General features: G+C 43.3%; 1 protein-coding gene across 4 annotated transcripts; it reads right to left on the bottom strand.

Annotated features, from left to right (window-relative positions):
* Positions 1-1,280: 1,280 nt before the first annotated feature.
* On the bottom strand, positions 1,281-15,971 carry slc25a44a (solute carrier family 25 member 44a). Of its 4 annotated transcripts, none has more exons than XM_029758442.1 (4): positions 15,755-15,971; positions 3,390-4,131; positions 3,125-3,252; positions 1,281-1,784 (listed from the first exon to the last, which is right to left on the bottom strand). In XM_029758442.1, the coding sequence occupies exons 2-4, from the start codon at positions 4,102-4,104 to the stop codon at positions 1,593-1,595; spliced, it is 1,035 nt and encodes a 344-aa protein (XP_029614302.1). In that variant the 5' UTR covers positions 4,105-4,131; positions 15,755-15,971; the 3' UTR covers positions 1,281-1,592. The 4 variants fall into 4 exon arrangements, with proteins under 4 accessions (XP_029614302.1, XP_029614304.1, XP_029614306.1 ...); XM_029758444.1 differs by having other exon boundaries at positions 3,390-4,081; XM_029758446.1 differs by lacking the exon at positions 15,755-15,971 and adding an exon at positions 8,299-9,248 and having other exon boundaries at positions 3,390-4,081.
* Between the last annotated feature and the right edge of the window lie 5,110 nt (positions 15,972-21,081).

Raw genomic sequence — 21,081 nt, 5'->3', positions numbered from 1 at the left:
ATATTGTGGCATGTTTCAGGACAATGGACTCTTAAAATGGCTGCCTCACCATACACATGATCAAAAGTATGTGGACACCTGCTTGTCTAACATCTCATTCCAAAATCATGGCCATTCACATGGAGTTTAGCGGCCTCCACTCTGGGAAGGCTTTGCACTAGATGTTGGAACATTGCTGCAGGGACTCCTCCACCAAACTTTATAGTTGGCACTATGCATTCGGGCAAGTAGCGTTCTCCTGGCATCCGCCAAACCCAGACTCATCCGTCGGACTGCCAGATGGTGAAGCTTTTCCACTGCTCCAGAGTCCAAGCTTTACATCACTCCAGCTGACGCTTGGCATTGCGCATGGTGATCTTAGGCTTGGACTGCGGGTGCCCATTTCATGAAGCTCCAGACTAAGTTATTTTGTTGCTTCCAGAGGCAGTTTGGAACTTGGTAGTGTGTTGCAACCGAGGACAGATTATTTTTACACGCTACGCACTTCAGCGGCCCCATTCTGTGAGCTCGTGTGGCCTACCACTTTGCGGCTGAGCTGTTGTTGCTCCTAGATGTTTCCACCTCACAATAACAGCACTTACAGTTGACCAGGGCAGCTCAAGCAGGGTATACATTTGAGGTGGCATCTTATGACACAGCCACATTGAAAGTCATTGAGCTCTTCAGTAAGGCAATTCTACTGCCAATATTTGTCTATGGAGATTGCATGGCTGTGTGCTCAATTTTATACACCTGTCAGCAACTGGTGGAGCTGAACTAGCAGAATCCACTAATTTGAAAGGGTGTCCACATACTTTTGTATATAGTGTACTATTCCCAACAGTCGACAAGCATTGAGGGCAGGAGTAGGTAGTACTGTTTTTAAATTGAGATGTGTTGAGGAAGCACCAGTAATTTTACCATGCCATAGTGTTTCCCAAGCCTACTTTGAATAACTTGCTTTACACATCATATTCAGAGAAAAAGGGTACTAGAGAGCGGTTCTGCTCTTATTCAACATAGCCCTGGTCCTTTCTCACCATAGGAAGAGAACTTTGTTGAATGTAATAACCTGCCCTGTCGACAGGCTCTCAGCAGGGTTGTCTACATTACCTTTGCCAGTGAAACGCAACCACTGGGTGAATACATGAACAATACAAAGCTGAAAACATGTACCATTTAAAGTTAACATAAACACCATTCTTTAAGGGCAACAGAGGGTTTGTGAGTCCCTTTTGAAAACTAGTTTAACCCAGTGTAAAATTTACCAAGGCTTATAATTGGTAAATTAAATTACTCTCCTTATTAATTACTTTAATTTGCTTACTCTGCTGCAACAACTCACACATTTTTCTCCATACCTCTAATTGACAAGTTCCAATATCTACAGTTGTACTCCCTGAAAACAAAAAGGTATGAATCATAATTCCTCTGCCCAAACATGATAAAATCCACCTACCTCACATTAAAACAAAAAAGGCAACAGTTTTTGACAGGCAAACCGAATCAGCAATATGGGGGACCAGGTAGCCATGTTTTGTCTGTGTTTGACAGTGTCCCTGGCTATCTGGCCCAGTCTAGCCCGGGTCTGTCCCTGGTTGTCCCTCTGGTATTTACCAGTGTCTAGAGTTGACCAGCTCAGGCCGCAGGCTCAGTCTCTTGAGGGTCTCGTAGCCCACCACGATGACCACGGCCGTGGGGGTGGAGGAGATGATGCGGGCAGACAACCCCTTAGTCATCCCCCAGGGTCCTTCCTCTGCCAACAGCTGCTTGAAGGTTGCAATGACCGATGACCTGCCCTCCACCTTAGCCACAGTGAGAAAGGTTCATATCACCCAAAAAAATACCTTTAGAGTCCATAGAGAAATAGATGGATCGAGGTAGAAAGACAAATGAGGAGTCCCTTCAGAGTCTTGACAAATGCCTACTCAGTTGTTTCTTGGTTAACATGGGAATTTTTCTGGCTATGTATTTAAGCTAGGCAAATCATTCTTATGAACATTTAAATATCCCCTGAAAAATCCATGTTTGTAAATGTTGGCCTGAAAACCCCTTGAACCTGCTTTGTAAAATATAATGAATTGAACTCATAAGTGCCTTGAACAGTATATACCCCCAAAATACAGTGCATTCAGAAAGTATTCACACCTCTTGACTTTTTCCACATTGTTACATTACAGCCTTATTGTAAAATGTATTACATTGTTTCTTCATCAATCTACACACAATACTCCATTATGACAAAGCAGGAACTGGCTTTTAGAAATGTTTCCAAATGTATTAAAAATAAAAATAAATCACATTTACATAAGTATTCAGACCCTTTACTCAGTTGAAGCACCTTTGGCAGTGATTACAGCCTCGAGTCTTCTTGGGTATGACGCTACAAGCTTGGCACATATTTGGGGAGTTTCTCCCATTCCTCTCTGCAGATCCTTTCAAGCTCTGTCAGGTTGGACGGGGAGCGTTGCTGCACAGCTATTTTCAGGTCTCTCCAGAGATGTTCGATCGGGTTCAAGTCCAGGCTCTGGCTGGGCCACTCAATGACATTCAGAGACTTGTCCGGAAGGCACTCCTGTGTTGTCTTGGCTGTGTGCTTAGGGTCCTGTTGGAAGGTGAACTTTCACCCCAGTCTGAGGTCCTGAGCGCTCTGGAGCAGGTTTTCATCAAGTATCTAGACAGGTGTGTGCCTTTCCAATCAATTGAATTTGTCCAATCAAGTTATAGAAGCATCTCAAGGATGATCAATGCAAACAGGATGCACCAAGTTCAACTATCATAGCAAAGGGTCTGAATATTTAAGTAAATAAGGCATCTTTTTTATAAATGTGCCAAATATTCTAAAAACCTGTTTTCGCTTTGTCATTATGGGATATTGTGTGTAGATTGTTTTTTTTAAATCCATTTTAGAATAAGGCTGTAAAAGTGACTAAATGTGGAAAAAGGGTCTGAATACTTTCCAAATGCACTGCATGTCCAATAAGAGAATCTGGTATGGTAAACTTGAAATGGTTTGCAAACCATGTCACCAGTGATTACAAAAAGGATTAACTAAGACAACACTGAATATGAATGTGTCACTCTTCGTTCAGTTAAACCATAACAAGGATTGTTTACAGACAAAGCAATATACTTGTGGTTTTACCTGCACTCTGGCCCGCACAACATCCATGGGATTGGTGATGGTGGAGGCTGTGGCTGCTGCCATTGGCCCGGCGATGGCCTGCAGCAGCAGGTGAGGACAATCACTGGGGGCTAGTTTGGAAAGGTTCTCTGTAAACATAAACATAGTGAAAATGTAAGGCGCAAAAACATTTCAGATGCATTTCAAGCAGCTTTAGAATTGCCCGTGTCATGTAATATCATAGAAAACCTAGCTAAAATCTAGTACTGCTTGCTTAGTCGCCTACCTGCATAAAAATGATAAAAAGGCCACCACACCGCACTATTGGGGATGTAGGTGAGGAGGGATGCCACGTATCCCCGGTAAAATCCCCGGAAACCGTCAGCGGCGCATATCTGCACCACAATATCCCTGGTTTGTCCGAAAGTCACTTTGCTCTTGGATGTCGCCATCATTATTTTGGGTTTGACCTTGAAGCGGCTCAGGTGTCCCACCTGGCCTTGCATCATTAGCTGCTGAGAGACCATATCGATGGGCACAGTGATGGTCTGGGCCACCAGGGACGCCGCTCCCCCTGCCCACAGAGACTTCACTGTGTTATTGCTGGAATATTGGGACACGTACTTCCTTACCAGTTCATAGGTGGTGATGTAGGCCTGGCCTGAGATCAAGGTGAAGGTGTTAACCATAAAGCCTCGGTAGAGGCCTCGCGGGCCCTCCGCCTTCAGGATCTTGTAGAAGGCGTCAAAGGTGCCCGTGTAAAGGGACTTGCCCTTCTGCACCTGCAGCCGGGTGCGGATGAGGGTGAACGGGTAGACTGTGGCCCTGGTGGTCATGGTCATGAACACACCCAGGGAGTAGAACTTTTTCTTGTCCAGGTCCTCCCATTCAATGATCCGGATGTTGCGTTTCTTCTCCTCCATCCTGCCTGCTGGTGTCCACAGCTCCTTGTTGAATGGACCGCGCCCTCCACAACACCTGATGGACCAAGAGAAGGACATTGAGGCAGGTAGACATCATGGGTCGTTCTGCCTCAAAAAGCACAAAAAGAGGATTTCATCACTCACCATCTCAGATTGTTTTGAAATAGTTTGTTGTTAGAAACAGATATAATAAGCATTCCTGCAACATTATTTGTTTATTTAAAGACAATTTGAACTCTGAGAAATTAAGCTAATTGATTGCACCAAAATTGGCCATTTCAATTTATAGAATATTCAATAAATATAGTAACCAACATCTGATTTGAACCAGACCTCTTATTAGCAATGATTACTTGAGGAACCCAAATAAATTGTCAAAAGCCAACCACAGACCCCCCAAACCAAGCCCACCCCAACGGCAAGTATACAGCATCAGTTCGCTGTCTGACGAGTACTATGAAGCTGCGACTAGGAGTATTGTTTCTTTCTTCATACCATGTAATGTATTCTCAATGAATTTGGTGATGGCCATCTTCCCCTGTTCAGAGAAATTAGTATTTGAAATCGTTGAGTTTATGTACCATCATACAACAGCATATTACCAGGTTCTGATCACAAGATGGTGCTGTTGAATGTCCCCCACACCCTCAATGTTCATTTAAGACAACCTTCATATGATGATTTATAAATGTAAATTGAGTGTTTAAGTTAGAACATACATAAAATAAAAAGCATATAAAACCAAAAAAATTGCCTTGAGGACTACTCATTCCTCATTTCATTCTTTCTTTGTTCAGTGCATCTATTGCAGTGATGTCGCTACATCCAAATTGATATTGGCAACCAGTTGCAGTGGTTTGTTCCTTAATGGTGCAGATGTTATGCACCAAAAACAAGCATATGTCCTCTCCGTTTGGCCAAGAAAATGATTTTGCTGGATAACTTGGATGCATGAATTTCACATTTACGTCCATGTTTTCATCAAGGTTAATTACTGTTACAGCAATGCCAATTTTTATGATGTGAACTATCAGGCTTTACAGAAGCTCACAGACAACAATTAAAAAGAGAGAGAGGCTTGAATGTGTGAACACTTCTCAATTGTGCTGATGGCAGACTATGTGGTCTCTTGCCTTCTCGAACACAGCACAGCAAAACAATATATTGTGTAAGTTGAGCGATAAAGACAGACTTATTTACAAGTTGAAGAGCTAAGTAACTCCTCGTTTATTTCATTAGCACCAGCTTCACAACACAAAACATGTTGCAGAGCAAAAACACAACCTTTTTTTTTATCAACATGACCATGTCCAAATGAATAGATAAACAAAAAAAACACATGACCATAAAATATTTTGCAACAAAGATTAGATAAATGAATTGGATCAAAGTAAATAAAACATTTCCCCAACCATTGTGTTCTGGGGTTGTTGGCCTTTTTGGTTAATTAGCTTTTTTTATTACATTTTTGAACACTTGCTCATTGAGTAGTTTTTTGCCCTTTCTCAAACTGTTAAAACAGTGCCCAACCCTTGCTTTTTGCTGCTATGCCCCTTCATTTGCTTTTCAGGTCATTCACTTTTTTGTTGAGCAGTGTTTCTATTTCAGCTATTTGTGCTTTTTTTTATTTTTATTTTTTATCTTTAGCACCCTTTCTCAGGCTATTGGACTTGGCAATAAGAGTGAGGTTGCCTGTGCTCTCCGCTTTGAGTGCAAATTTGTCTGCTGAGGTCTTGGGAGCATTTATGTAATCTGTCAGTCTTCTTTTCTTCCCTTTAAGTTCATCTATAAGGTCTTTCCTCTGTTTTTTTGCTCTTCCATTCTTCACTGTCTGTTCTTCTTGATGTGTCACATACCTCTGCCTTGCAGATGCCACTGACATCAGCAGCGCTCTGTCAATGCACACATGTATGCCACCCACAGCTCTTATGTGGTCAACTATACATCTCTGTGCTACGTATGAATCTTCCTTCAAGTTCTCCACTTCAATCTGCCGATTGATGGAGAATCCGCGCTCTACTGAGGCTTGTCCGTGTGACAGTAAGAGGAGTTGGCGGCAAAGTCTCCACAGATTTCTGAGCTCTGACATTACTCATGTAAAAATTTGTCCAAAATGTGTCCATGCTGTCTTGGACAGGATCAAAGTTTACAAACAGTGTTGGGCCTGGACAATGTCATCAATAAAAATGTGAGTATTGTCGAATGTCATCATCACAATCTTCTTCCTTCACCCGATGACTATTTACAAGGTAGGTCAGGGCCTTCTTCAACTTTGCTGTACACAGCATCTTTCCATTTGTGCCTGCCATTCCCCTTGGATCCAAGAAAGAAAGATGCGAGACCAGAGAGTACTTCAATGGAGATTTCTCAATGAGTTTGTTAACAGTTGTGAGCATACACTTCTTGCAAGCGATTTTGAAGTCCAATGTTTTCTGTCCAATTTTCTTCCCTGCAGACAAGTCTCTCACAATTCTTCAAGTAACAAAGCCCAAGTCGACCTGTGAGGAGTCTATGTGATTGGATGACTGGGCCAGCTCGACATCAAGAGGTTTTTGAGGGGTTTTTGCTTCTTTCATGAGGTCTGGCTTAATGAATCTACTCATCAAGCTCTTAAGCAACTTGATCAAGTCTGTAGAGAGAAATGGCACCATGGGCTTATCGGTCTGGTAGCGTGTGAGGAATGGTGTTACTTTGCTCACTGACAAGATGAAATTCAGTTTTGCTGTCATGAGAGGGTCCTTAACAGCCTCCTGAATCACCTCAAAGAACTTTGTGTCTGGATTTGGACATCTCTTCTCTACAACCTTCACGTATGTTGCCATATGGGCTAAATACTCTAAAGCTCTTTCAAGCACGGGCACATTTTCAACCCACCGTGTCTTGCCAAACTTAAGTGGCATTGAGGGATCTAATGATGTTAAAGTAGTCCTCCCAACGGGCTGGAGTATCCTTCAGAAGTTGGTACATAGCATGCAGTACACCGTCGACTTTCCACTCTGTTTCTTCCACTCCCTTCTGAAATGCTCCATGTACAATATGGAGACCGCAACTGCCTATGTTTATAAGGTGTAGGACTACTTTATTCTCATAGGGCTTCTCAACCTTTGAGTAAAATGACCAATTTACATTTGGTCCATCCATGGAGATCTGAACCATGTTTTTCTTTGGTAGATCTTCGGTGCGCTTCTCACAGACAGCTTTAAGGTCCAATGCAGTCGCATGTCCCATAAATGTAGAATCTTAAATTCGTCACAACTTTCCTCATCCCATAAACGGACGTGAAAGTCACACTGCTTTGACTGTTTTTTTCTGTTAAGGCTCTCATCAAAGTGAAGTACATAGTCCTCCTCCCCAGTAGACATTTTTTTTTTAGATAAGTGCTTGAAATGAGGAGCCAAGCCATGTGTGCACACATAGTTGGACTTTGTTGGCCCGCATGCGAAGGTCTTGGCTATTGCACTGTCTGGGAACATCGCTGAGAACGGCACACCTAAGAGTAAAAAAAAATATATTGATTTCAAACACTTATTTCTGTTTCTAGCCTGTGTGTGAACGTGTATGTGTGTCACAGAGAGAGAATATGAAATCCGAAAACAAACATAACATGTTCCTAAAAATTATTTAATGTTACAGGTGACAGTTTATAAACCATGCCACTCACCCGTGTGTTCACTAGAGTGGAAAGAGTAGTGAGACTCCATCATATTCAGACACCACAATGTCTTAGCCCGCAATGTGTCCTCTTTGTCTTGAGGTGGTGGTGAATGTGGTAACAGTTGTAGAAGACTGTCTAGGTGGTGATGTAGATGACGATGACTTTTCCACATAGTTCAATAGAGTGGGAGCTGTAAGAAAATTTGTATCCAAGTCTGATGAATGACTAGCTAGCTGGCGTTATCTAGCATTAGTCATGAAACGTTATTCACTAACAACTCCAGCGAACGTTAGCAAACTGTCATTTATTTTAAATGTTCACTGTCCAGCGCGGCTTGCCGCAAGTTGGCTAACGTAACGTTAACAACTTAGCTAACGTTTGCTTGCTAGCACTATATTGACAGGTGTGATTCTGTGGGAGAACTGACTGAGACATCTAGATAACGTTAGCTAACAACAACATAGCAAACGTTAATTTTACCGAATAATTCTGTAACGTTAAAGTTAATTTACCTAACCACGAAGAGACAGAATAATCTAGCTAACTAATTAACGTTAGTAACTAACTAAGTATGGTTGTTGTATTCCTTTGTACATGTTACCAGGGGTAGGACCTACCTGCTTTTAACTTGCGGAGTGCCGTCCCGTGTGATGCTCCAGCAGCATGGCTCGTCACAGCTGCTTCGCCCATGGCGTGAACTTTTATTGATTTGCTGCAGGCTCTGTATTGGGCCATATGGATGTCCCGCAGATCTTTAACAAGCCAGTCTTTGTAAATGTCTTTGGTGAGCCACGAGTCCTGGAATTTACATTTTCCAGGCATGGCTGAAGGTTCGCTTAAGCTTAGCTTTCTCGTTTGCTTGCCGCTGTTTAACCTGCATCATTCGACTTCAATCACTCATGCACGCACGTGACGTCGCACTCTCGAGGCAGGTGGCGCGTGAAACAAGGATGCACAGACAGCAGAAGACACACATGCAGACAGCGGAACGTAGCCCATTACTGACGCGTATTTTTTTTACTTAACTAAAAGAACTTCAATTTCTATTCTTGCACAAAACATATAAATTCAAGCCCTTTCAATGACCCATGTCTATTTTCAAAAACTTTTTCTCAAATTCACAAACTTTCAAGGATTTCGAGGACCCGTGGGAACCCTGCATGAAGTGTGTCTAGATAAATATTTCGATTTTAGTTTGTTAAGTTAATGTGTAGCAAACAGATTAGTGACTATTTATTAGGGCTGACCCCAATTAGTCGACTGGTAGATTGTTTGGTCGTTAGGCTGTTGGTCGACCGAGATTGTTTTAATTTGAGCAGTAACATATATATTTGAGCCCATCTCAGTGAACTAACCCATTGCGGACACCTAGATTAAAAGCCAATTCATGCTTCATCCAAATCAAGCTCCGTACCGCATCGGCTCCCAAATTTTGTAACAATGCGGAGGGCTCTGTTATAGCTCCGCATTGACATGATTGTTTTCTACCGTCAACCAAAATGACTTCCTTGACAACAGCTCTGTACTGTTCCGGATGCTGGAGTGAGTAGTTGTGCTGTTCTTTGCTCCGCGGGTAATATTACATTTCCTTACATTCCTTACGTTACAACGGAACGATTTGATTAGTGTAATGTTAGCTAGTTAGCTACATGGTTGTCTTTGCATCAAGGATAAAGGTGTAGCTAAAGGTGTAGCTTTGAGAAACTAACTTTGAGAAACGAACAAGGTTAGCTAGCCAGCTGTATTCGTTTGTTCGCGCTGTTTTCCAAACGGCGTTAACATCACAACACCACAGCCACTGCTAGCTAGCCAACTTTACCAACTAGCGGTACTGTAGAAACTAAATACATTACAACGGAACGATTTGATTAGTGTAACGTTAGCTAGCTACATAGTTGTCTTTGTATCAAAGATAAAGGTAAACGCAGCCACTGCTAGCTAGCCAACTCTACCAGCTACCAGCAAGCAGTACTGTATCATTTTTAGTCAATAAGATTTTTGCAACGAGTTGTGTAGTCCACTGTGTTAGCTAGCCAACGTTTAATTACTTCTGTGTTATAAAAGGAACTAGTCACGGACACGAATGATCCATTGATAGTTTGTTGTAACCAAGTATTGGTGCAACCGTGTGTTATTGGATGCTAGCATGCTAGTTAGCTACGGCGTCATAAGACACGGTGCATTGGGTGGGTTTCACGGAAGAATACTGTACCAAGTTATCTAGCTGAATAAATTAAGTTTGAGCCTATTCCTGGAAACAATTGAACCACTGTAGTTTACATCAATTATAATTTCTAAGTGGAAGTTGGAATAGTTATATTTGAGTGTTTCAGCGAATGGTTAATGAGGTAGGGGCTGCTCTCTCGCTTCCCCAGTTGTTTAGTTAATTTTCTTTCCAATCTCCTTTGCATTTGCGTAGCCTCTCCTGTAGCCTGTCAACCATGTGTCTGTCTATCCCTGTTCTCTCCTCTCTGCACAGGCCACACAAACGCTTCACACCGCATGGCCGCTGCCACTCTAACCTGGTGGTCCCAGCACGCACAACCCACGTGGAGTTCCAGGTCTCCGGCAGCCTCTGGAACTGCCGGTCTGCGGCCAACAAGGCAGAGTTCATCTCAGCCTATGCTACCCTCCAGTCCCTCGACTTCTTGGCGCTGACGGAAACATGGATTACCACAGAAAACACTGCTACTCCTACTGCTCTCTCCTCGTCTGATCACGTGTTCTCGCATACCCTGAGAGCATCTGGTCAGCGGGGTGGTGGGACTGGAATCCTCATCTCTCCCAAGTGGACATTCTCTCTTTCTCCTCTGACCCATCTGTCTATCTCCTCCTTTGAATTCCATGCTGTCACAATCACTAGCCCATTAAAGCTTAACATCCTTATCATTTATCGCCCTCCAGGTTCCCTTGGAGAGTTCATCAATGAGCTTGACGCCTTGATAACTTCCTTTCCTGAGGATGGCTCACCCCTCACAATTCTGGGTGACTTTAACCTCCCTACGTCTACCTTTGACTCATTTCTCTCTGCCTCTTTCTTTCCACTCCTCTCCCCTTTTGGCCTCACCCTCTCACCGTCCCCCCTACTCACAAGGCAGGCAATACACCTGACCTCATCTTTACTAGATGCTGTTCTTCTACCAATCTCACTGCAACTCCCCTCCAAGTCTCCGACCACTACCTTGTATCCTTTTCCCTCTCGCTCTCCTCCAACACTACTCACTCTGCCCCTACTCAGATGGTATTGCGCCGTCGCAACCTTCGCTCTCTCTCTTCTTCCATCCTATCATCTCTTCCCTCTGCTCAATCCTTCTCCAACCAATCTCCTGATTCTTCCTCTCCTCCCTTTCTGCATCCTTTGACTCTCTATGTCCCCTATCCTCCAAGCCGGCTCAGTCCTCCCCTCCTGCTCTGTGGCTTGACGACTCATTGCGAGCTCACAGAACAGGGCTCCGGGCAGCCGAGTGGAAATGGAGAAAAACTAGCCTCCCTGCGGACCTGGAATATTTTCACTCCCTCCTCTCCACATTTTCTTCCTCTGTTTCTGCTGCTAAAGCCACTTTCTACCACTCTAAATTCCAAGCATCTGCCTCTAACCCTAGGAAGCTCTTTGCCACCTTCTCCTCCCTCCTGAATCCTCCTCCCCCTCCCTCTCTGCGGACGACTTTGTCAACCATTTTGAAAAGAAGGTTGACGACATCCGATCCTCGTTTGTTAAGTCAAACGACACCGCTGGTCCTGCTCACATTGCCCTACCCTATGCTTTGACCTCTTTCTCCCCTCTCTCTCCAGATGAAATCTTGCGACTTGTGACGGCCGGCCGCCCAACAACCTGCCCGCTTGACCCTATCCCCTCCTCTCTTCTCCAGACCATTTCCGGAGACCTTCTCCCTTACCTCACCTCGCTCATCAACTCATTCTTGACCGCTGGCTACGTCCCTTCAATCTTCAAGAGAGCGACAGTTGCACCCCTTCTCAAAAAACCTACACTCGATCCCTCCGACGTCAACAACTACAGACCAGTATCCCTTCTTTCTTTTCTCTCCAAAACTCTTGAGCGTGCCGTCCTTGGCCAGCTCTCTTGCTATCTCTCTCAGAATGACCTTCTTGATCCAAATCAGTCAGGTTAAAACTGGTCATTCAACTGAGACTGCTCTTCTCTGTGTCACGGAGGCTCTCCACACTGCTAAAGCTAACTCTCTCTCCTCTGCTCTCATCCTTCTAGACCTATCTGCGGCCTTTGATACTGTGAACCATCAGATCCTCCTCTCCACCCTCTCCGAGTTGGGGATCTCCGGCGTGGCTCACTCTTGGATTGCGTCCTACCTGACAGGTCGCTCCTACCAGGTGGCATGGTGAGAATCCATCTCCGCACCACGTGCTCTCACCACTGGTGTCCCCCAGGGCTCAGTTCTAGGCCCTCTCCTATTCTCGCTATACACCAAGTCACTTGGCTCCGTCATATCCTCACATGGTCTCTCCTATCATTGCTACGCAGACGACACACAATTAATCTTCTCCTTTCCCCCTTTAGTTAACCAAGTGGCGAATCGCATCTCTGCATGTCTGGCAGACATATCCGTGTGGATGACGGATCACCACTTCAAGCTGAACCTCGGCAAGACGGAGCTGCTCTTCCTCCCGGGGAAGGACTGCCCGTTCCATGATCTCGCCATCACGGTTGACAACTCCATTGTGTCCTCCTCCCAGAGTGCTAAGAGCCTGGGCGTGACCCTGGACAACACCCTGTCGTTCTCCGCTAACATCAAGGCGGTGACCCGATCCTGTAGGTTCATGCTCTACAACATTCGCAGAGTACAACCCTGCCTCACACAGGAAGCAGCACAGGTCCTAATCCAGGCACTTGTCATCTCCCGTCTGGATTACTGCAACTCGCTGTTGGCGGGGCTCCCTGCCTGTGCCATCAAACCCCTACAACTCATCCAGAACACCGCAGCCCGTCTGGTGTTCAACCTTCCCAAGTTCTCTCACGTCACCCCGCTCCTCCGCACACTCCACTGGCTTCCAGTTGAAGCTCGCATCTGCTACAAGACCATGGTGCTTGCCTACTGAGCTGTGAGGGGAACGGCACCTCCGTACCTTCAGGCTCTGATCAGTCCCTACACCCAAAGAAGGGCACCGAGTTCATCCACCTCTGGCCTGCTCGCCTCCCAACCTCTGCGGAAGCACAGTTCCCGCTCAGCCCAGTCAAAACTGTTCGCTGCTCTGGCACCCCAATGGTGGAACAACGCCAGCGGAGTCAATCACCACCTTCCGGAGACACCTGAAACCCCACCTCTTTAAGGAATACCTGGGATAGGATTAAGTAATCCTTCTACCCCCCCCCACCCAAAAAAGATATAGATGTACTATTGTAAAGTGGTTGTTCCACTGGATATCATAAGGTGAATGCACCAATTTGTAAGTCGCTCTGGATAAGAGTGTCTGCTAAATGACGTAAATGTAACGTAAATGTTCCGCGAAGCACAAGAAGCATGAATGCTCTGACTTCTGCGGGGGTCGTATCACCGTAAATGCTGCATTGCCAATGCAGACGTTGGATTGACCATGCGCCCAGATGCACTTCTCTCTCCAGAAGGCGCTCTATCCCGCCAATTTGTGCACATTCATTGTTTCATAACTTCATTGTGTGAATTGTTTGCATTTGAATAGAAAAGTAAAAACACGTAATAATAAACACACAATGAGTAACGATAACTTGGCTATATACACGGAGTACCAGAACCGAGTCGATGTAATTGAGGTAGATCTGTAGCAGCCGTGCGGTAGCAGAGAGAACAGTCTATGACTTGGGAGGCTGGAGTCTGACAATTTTTTGGGCCTTCCTCTGACACCGGTTCACATAGAGGTCCTGGATGATGACAGGGATCTCAGCCCTAGTGATGTACTGGGCAGTACACACTACCCTCTATAGCTCATTGTGGTTGATGACAAGCAGTTGCCATACCAAGTGGTGATGCAGCCAGTCAAGATGCTCTCAATAGTGCAGCTTTAGAATTCTGAGGGCTTTTGCCATCTTTTCAGCCTCCTGAGGGGGAAGTGGCATTGCTGTGCACTCATCATAACTGTGTTGGTGTGTGTGGACCATGATAGATCCTTAGGGATGTGGACATAGAATTTCAAGCTCTCGACCTGCTCCACTACAGCCCCGTTGAAGTGGATGGGGTGAGCTCGGCCCTCTGTTTCCTGTAGTCCACGGTCAGCTCCTTTGTCTTGCTGATGTTGAGGGAGAGGTTGTTGTTCTGGCAACACACTGCCAGGTCTCTGACCACCTCCCTATTGGCCATCTCATCGATGTTGGTGATCAGGCCTACCAGTCGTGTCATTGGTAAACTTGGTATTGGAGTTTTGCGCGACCACACAGTAGTGGGTGAACAGGGAGTACAGGATTCGACTAAGCACGCACCCTTGTGGGGCTCCTGTGTTGAAAATCAGCTTGGCGGATGTGTTGTTGCCTACCCTCACCACCTGGGGGTGGACCATCAGGAAGTCCAAGATGCAGTTGCAGAGGGAGGTGTCCGGTCCCAGGGTCCTTAGCTTAGCGGGCACTATGGTGTTGAATGCTGAGCTGTAGTCAATGAACAGCATTATCACATAGGTGTTTCTCTTGTCCAGGTGGGAAAGGGCAGTGTGAAGTGCAATAGAGATTGCGTTATCTGTGGATCTGTTGGGGCGGTATGTGAATTGTGGGCCCAGGGTGTCTGGGATGATGGTGTTGATGTGAGCCATGACGTCCTTTCAAAGCATTTCATGGCTACAGATGTGAGTACTACGGGGCAATAGTCATTTAGACAGGTTACCTTGGCCTTCTTGGGCACAGGGACTATCGTGGTCTGCTTGAAATATGTGGGCATTACAGACTGGTTCAGGGAGAGGTTGAAAATGTCAGTGAAGACACTTGCCTGCTGGTCAGCGCATGCCCTGCGGCCTTGTGAATGTTAACCTGTTTAAAGGTCTTACATCGGCTACGGAGAGCATGATCACAAAGTCGTCCAGAACAGCTGGTGCTCTCATGCATTGTTCAGTGTTGCTTGCCTCGAAGCACGCATAGAAGGCTTTTAGCTAGTCTGGTAGGCCTGCGTCAATGGGCAGCTCGCGGCTGGATTTCCCTTTACAATCCATGATAGTTTGCCAGATCTGACAGTTACGCTTACACACAGGTGTTCGGAGCACACTATATAGCTAATTAGTACACGCGGCCACTTAGGTCTTCTGTAAACATGCAATGTAACATGGAGATATGGCCATGTGGGATCACTAACCCTATAAAGGTGGTAGTAATTTATTTATTTTTTATTATCCTTCTCCTCGCTGAAATGAAAGATACGTTACTTATATTTCCAAAACCGTACCACATGCGATGCATTTTAACGTTCAGAAAAAGTGTCAAAACCTTAACAAAATTCCCTTGACCATAAGATACTATCGTCAATAGGCACTTAAGCAGTTAGCGTCTAGGAATGGGTTAGTGTTAGATACAAATAATGGCTACAATAACCATGTTTCCATCCAGTTTTTAATGCGAGTAATGTCATACCGTATTTTTTAAAATCAAGACAGCTGCGGAAACAGCAAGTTTCAGTGTAATTTTATAAATGCAGATAGAATTTGTTAATTCGACATTGTGGGAATTTGTCGTAAAATTCATAATTTGGTAGAGTTGAAAATGCGATGGAAACATTTTAATTTCGATTTTTTTTTTGGTACATTAAAACTTAAGCGAAAAAGTACATGTGCGCACTACGTAATCACGCACTGATTTGTATGCGCAACAAGTCAGTTTGGTGGAATTACCACTGGTGGGAACATTCGCATATTTTCTTTTGCGGATTTATTACTTTCGCATGAAAATCGATCCCAATTGTATGGAAACCTAGCTATTGTGACAATATTTTCTGCAGACAGCGCACACGCAATTGAAGAATACAATTTATTAACATCAGCGCTCTGGTTAAACCTATCGCATGAACTGTTGATAAAAAGCTTAGCTATGTGTCATCGTAGGAATAAACATGGTGCATCGACCTTACAAAACAAGGAAACGTGACTTACCGTGTTATAGAGCCATTTTCACATAGCTCAAGACGCCATGTCTATGCTATAGAAGGCTAAACTGAACTATTAGTATAACGTTCTAATAGCCTTGTAAAAATAAACATTCGTTGAAAGGATTCGGACTATGGTTTGATGTCAAATTCATGCCGTCGATTTGTCAAAGTACGGTCACCGATGCCTGAGCGAGCGTCTCGTCAGCAACACTAAAAAAAAGTACATCCGGGTCACGACATTTTTCTAAATAAAAGTCCCCTCCCTCTCTTATGAAAAAATATTGCAGTATTACTGCATTACACTGTGGTTGGAGTGCAGTACAACTGCAGTACGCTGCAAATACTGCATCCAAAATAACATTTTTACTCTAGTAATTTTGCAGTACAACTGCAGTATGCTGCAAATACTGCATCCAAAATAACATTTTTACTCCAGTAATTTTGCAGTACAACTGCAGTTACAGTGCCATATAACTGCAGTTCAACTGCAGTTTTTCTGCAATTACTGCGTCCAACAAACCACAGTCGCCTGCAGTTACTGCACTTTTTCAGAACTGCAATCTTTATTTGTAAGGGACGTAACAGTAGAAGTGTCATTAACCTGTAAAATATTAAGTGATTCATATTTGTTCATATTTAAGTGACATTTGCATTAAGGGTGAGTTTTAAAACATGTTCCAAGGTCAAATAAATGCCACAAATACAGTACACTGTATATGAAATACATATTGGCTTATAGAGAGAAAAGATTTCTAGGTGCCAAAGTAAAAGTGGGGTTGGAATTATTCACTTGGGTTTTTAGTATCTAAATGTGGTGTTATTTCATTTTTTTATTTCACCTTTATTTAACCAGGTAGGCTAGTTGAGAACAAGTTCTAATTTGCAACTGCGACCTGGCCAAGACAAAGCATAGCAATTCGACACATACAACAACACAGTTACACATGGAATAAACAAAACATACAGTCAATAATACAGTAGAACAAAAGAGAACAAAAAGTCTATATACAGTGAGTGCAAATGAGGTAAGTTAAGGGAATTAAGGCAATAAATAGGCCATGGTGGCGAAGTAATTACAATATAGCAATTAAACACTGGAATGGTAGATGTGCAGAAGATGAATGTGCAAGTAGAGATACTGGGGTGCAAAGGAGCAAGATAAAAAAATAAATACAGTATGGGGATGAGGTAGGTAGATAGATGGGCTGTTTACAGATGGGCTATGTACAGGTGCAGTGATCTGTGAGCTGCTCTGACAGCTGGTGCTTAAAGCTAGTGAGGGAGATATGAGTCTCCAGTTTCAGAGATTTTTGCAGTTCGTTCCAGTCATTGGCAGCAGAGAACTGGAAAGAAAGATGACCAAAGGAGGAATTGGCTTTGGAGGTGAGGTGGACAGGTGTCTTTTATACAGGTAACGAGCTGAGATTAGGAGCACTCCCTTTAAGAGTGTGCTCCTAATTTCAGCTCGTTACCTGTATAAAAGACACCTGGGAGCCAGAAATCTTTCTGATTGAGAGGGGGTCAAATACTTATTTCCCTCATTACAAGAAACGTCTGACCTCTGTGATTGCCAACAAGGGTTTTGCCACCAAGTACTAAGTCATGTTTTGCAGAGGGGTCAAATACTTATTTCCCTCATTAAAATGCAAACCATTTTATAACATTTTTGACATGCGTTTTTCTGGATTTTCTTGTTGTTATTCTGTCTCTCACTGTTCAAATAAACCTACCATTAAAATTATAGACTGATCATTTCTTTGTCAGTGGGCAAACGTACAAAATCAGCAGGGGATCAAATACTTTTTTCCCCTCACTGTACCTGCTGGAGTGCATGCTAAGAGTGGGTGCTGCTATGGTGACCAGTGAGCTGAGACCTCTGTCATGGGGGACAGAGGTCTAAATGACGAGCAACACTTTGTACTCCATTCACTAAACTGTAGGCCTACAGGTGATTAGTTACTGTACAAGCAAAACGACTGATAGTGTGTCCATAGAATACAAAACAGCCAATTGCCTCTTTAAGCCTCTTCTGTCAAGTAAACGGATGAGGTCCAACAAGTCCAGAACAGCAAGGCTTGGTAACAGCACCTACTCTGAGGCTGTGAGATCGGTGAACTCAAGTTGAGTCTAAATCGTACTACTTCACTTTTGTACTGTCACTTTAACTCTCTGCTGAATGACTAATTCAGGACTATATCTTATCAATAGATACAGTTGCAGTCGGAAGTTTACATACACTTACGATGGAGTCATTAAAACTCGTTTTTCAACCACTCCACAAATTTCTTGTTAACAAACTATAGTTTTGGCAAGTCGGTTTGGACATCTACTTTGTGCATGACACAAGTAATTTTTCCAACAATTGTTTCCAGACAGATTATTTCACTGTATCACAATTCCAGTGGGTCAGAAGATTACATACACTAAGTTGACTGTGCCTTTTAACAGCTTGGAAAATTCCAGAAAATGAGGTCATGGCGTCAGAAGCTCCTGATAGGCTAATTTACATCATTTGAGTCAATTGGAGGTGTACCTGTATTTCAAGGCCTACCTTCAAACTCAGTGCCTCTTTGCTTGACATCATGGGAAAATCAAAAGAAATCAGCCAAGACCTCAGAAAAATAAATTGCAGACCTCCACAAGTCTGGTTCATCCTTGGGAGCAATTTCCAAATGCCTGAAGGTACCACGTTCATCTGTACAAACAATAGTACGCAAGTATAAACACCATGGGACCACGCAGCCGTCATACCGCTCAGGAAGGAGACGCGTTCTGTCTCCTAGAGATGAACATACTTTGGTACGAAAAGTGCAAATCAATCCCAGAACAACAGCAAAGGACCTTGTGAAGATGCTGGAGGAAACGGGTACAAAAGTATCTATATCCACAGTAAAATTAGTCCTATATCGACATAACCTGAAAGGACGCTCAACAAGGCTACAGTTTGCTACAGATTACAGTTTACAACTGCACATGGGGACAAAGATTTTACTTTTTGGAGAAATGTCCTCTGGTCTGATGAAACAAAAATAGAACTGTTTGGCCATAATGACCATCGTTATGTTTGGAGGAAAAAGGGGAGGCTTGCAAGCTGAAGAACATCATCCCAACCGTGAAGCACGGGGGTGGCAGCATCATGTTGTTGGGTTGCTTTGCTGCAGGAGGGACTGGTGCACTTCACAAAATAGATGGCATCATGAGGCAGGAAAATGATGTGGATATATTGAAGCAACATCTCAAGACATCAGTCAGGAAGTTAAAGCTTGGTCACAAATTGGTCTTCCAAATGGACAATGACCCCAAGCATACTTCCAAAGTTGTGGCAAAAGGGCTTAAGGACAACAAAGTCAAGGTATTGGAGTGGCCATCCCAAAGCCCTGACCTCAATCCCATAGAACATTTGTAGGCAGAACTGAAAAAGTATGTGCAAGCAAGGAGGCCTACAAACCTGACTCAGTTACACCAGCTCTGTCAGGAGTAATTGGCCAAAATTCACCCAACTTATTGTGGGAAGCATGTGGAAGGCTACCCGAAACATTTGACCCAAGTTAAACAATTTAAAGGCAATGCTACCAAATACTAATTGAGTGTATGTAAACATCTGACCTACTGGGAATGTGATGAAAGAAATAAAAGCTGAAATAATCTACTATTATTCTGACATTTCACATTCTTAAAATAAAGTGGTGATCCTAACTGACCTAAAACAGGGAATTTTTTACAAGGATTAAATGTCAGGAATTGTGAAAAACAGAGTTTAAATGTATTTGGCTAATGTGTATGTAAACTTCCGACTTCAACTGTAAGTGACCAGTACATGGGGTGTTCATCGATTGGGTGTTAACTGACTGGCATGCCTGTAAAATGACCTACATTATCCTAATAATGATGAGCAGGCTGCAGACTTTACACATGTAAATCAGCCCAAGGCCAGCCTGAACGTGCCAAAACATGAATCAGGTCAAGCGTTTTGGCTAGACAAATACAATTTATTTTGAGGCAGTATCCTAGTAAGATCATGCTGCTATAATATCACCCCAATTATGCCTGTAGCCTATCAACGGTTATCACAGAGGTTAACAGCGCTTTTCTTCAACCCATCCTGGTCACAATTAATCAAAAGGTTTCCATCTTGGACTTGGGTTTTTGGACTGATGTGGGTTCAGGTTTTTGTGATTGTGTGACCTATTATTGCCTCGTAAAATAGCTAGACTCTGGTGAGTAGACTGGACACAATCGATCGTTTTGCATTTACATTTTAGTCATTTAGCAGACGCATTTCATGCATTTTATTTTTAATTTTTTTGTACTAGCCCCCCGTGGGAATCAAACCCACAACCCTGGCGTTGCACACACCATGCTGGCGTTGCAAACACCATGCTCTACCATGCTCTACCAGTTGAGCCACAGGGAAGACTTGCCAGTGCAGTGCTATATTTGAACAGTATCGTGTCCAATAGCTCCATTTTAAGCTGTTTGACCACAGTAAAACTCCAACACTTGCTATGCCCAAGCTTTTAGTTAAAAGTCACCTGATTTGACACACAATCAATATTTTTTTCTGTACAGAGCAATTTGTTTGTGCAATACAACAAAAATACAGTAAGACTTTTGTTAAACATTACATTTCAAAATTGCATCCTTGAACAATAGCACCAGTAAATTAACAAAATGCATACATTCAAAATAATGCTTTCTTTAAAAAAAAAATGTTATTATATATTTTTTTACCCGTAGGCTATTATTATGTTCTTTGCATTTATGTATTTATGCTCCAACTATTTCTCAATGCTATCTCACCAAATCTGAAACATAAATTGTATGGGGGTGGTAGGGATGTTGGGGAGGATAAGAAAGTTAAGACGTGCAAAAAAATGGGGGGAAAATAAAATAAATGTTTAGATTATCATGCTATTTCAATGGCAACACATTCCCTTATGCAGCATAATGAAAAATGTGATTTTCAATTTTGGGAAGAAGTTGACAAAACTTTGCAATGGCCAACTGGAAAACCCATTGTCACTAAATGTCTTCGTATCATACACATAGCGTTTTGCCGCAGACCTTTATTTGGAAGGGAAAAGCAGAAAACCGGAAATGTTAATGTTGCTGCTGTGACGCTAATGCTGCTGACATGATGCTTATGCTGCCGTTACGCTAATGCTGCCTGCATTAAAATTGACAAAAGGTGAAAGGTCACACAACGCATATTTAAAATAACATAGTGCTATAATTTTTTTATAGTGATTTTTAGATGTGGGCGTTGTCAAGTATGCATAATGTTATTCTCAATGACTGTGATGCAAATGTTTATATTTATTTACAAAAAAG

This window comes from Salmo trutta, chromosome 7 (assembly GCF_901001165.1).
Source record: "Salmo trutta chromosome 7, fSalTru1.1, whole genome shotgun sequence".
In the NCBI taxonomy this organism is placed as follows: domain Eukaryota; kingdom Metazoa; phylum Chordata; class Actinopteri; order Salmoniformes; family Salmonidae; genus Salmo; species Salmo trutta.
This window is presented reverse-complemented; position numbering and strand designations above follow the sequence as displayed.

Coding starts and splice junctions, on each gene's coding strand:
- slc25a44a (XM_029758442.1), bottom strand. CDS start 4,104: ATGTCCTTCTCTTGGTCCATCAGGTGTTGTGGAGGGCGCGGTCCATTC. Junction 3,253..3,389: donor TTTTTATCATTTTTATGCAG/GTAGGCGACTAA, acceptor TTATGTTTACAG/AGAACCTTTCCAAACTAGCC. Junction 1,785..3,124: donor TTGTGCGGGCCAGAGTGCAG/GTAAAACCACAA, acceptor ACTGTGGCTAAG/GTGGAGGGCAGGTCATCGGT.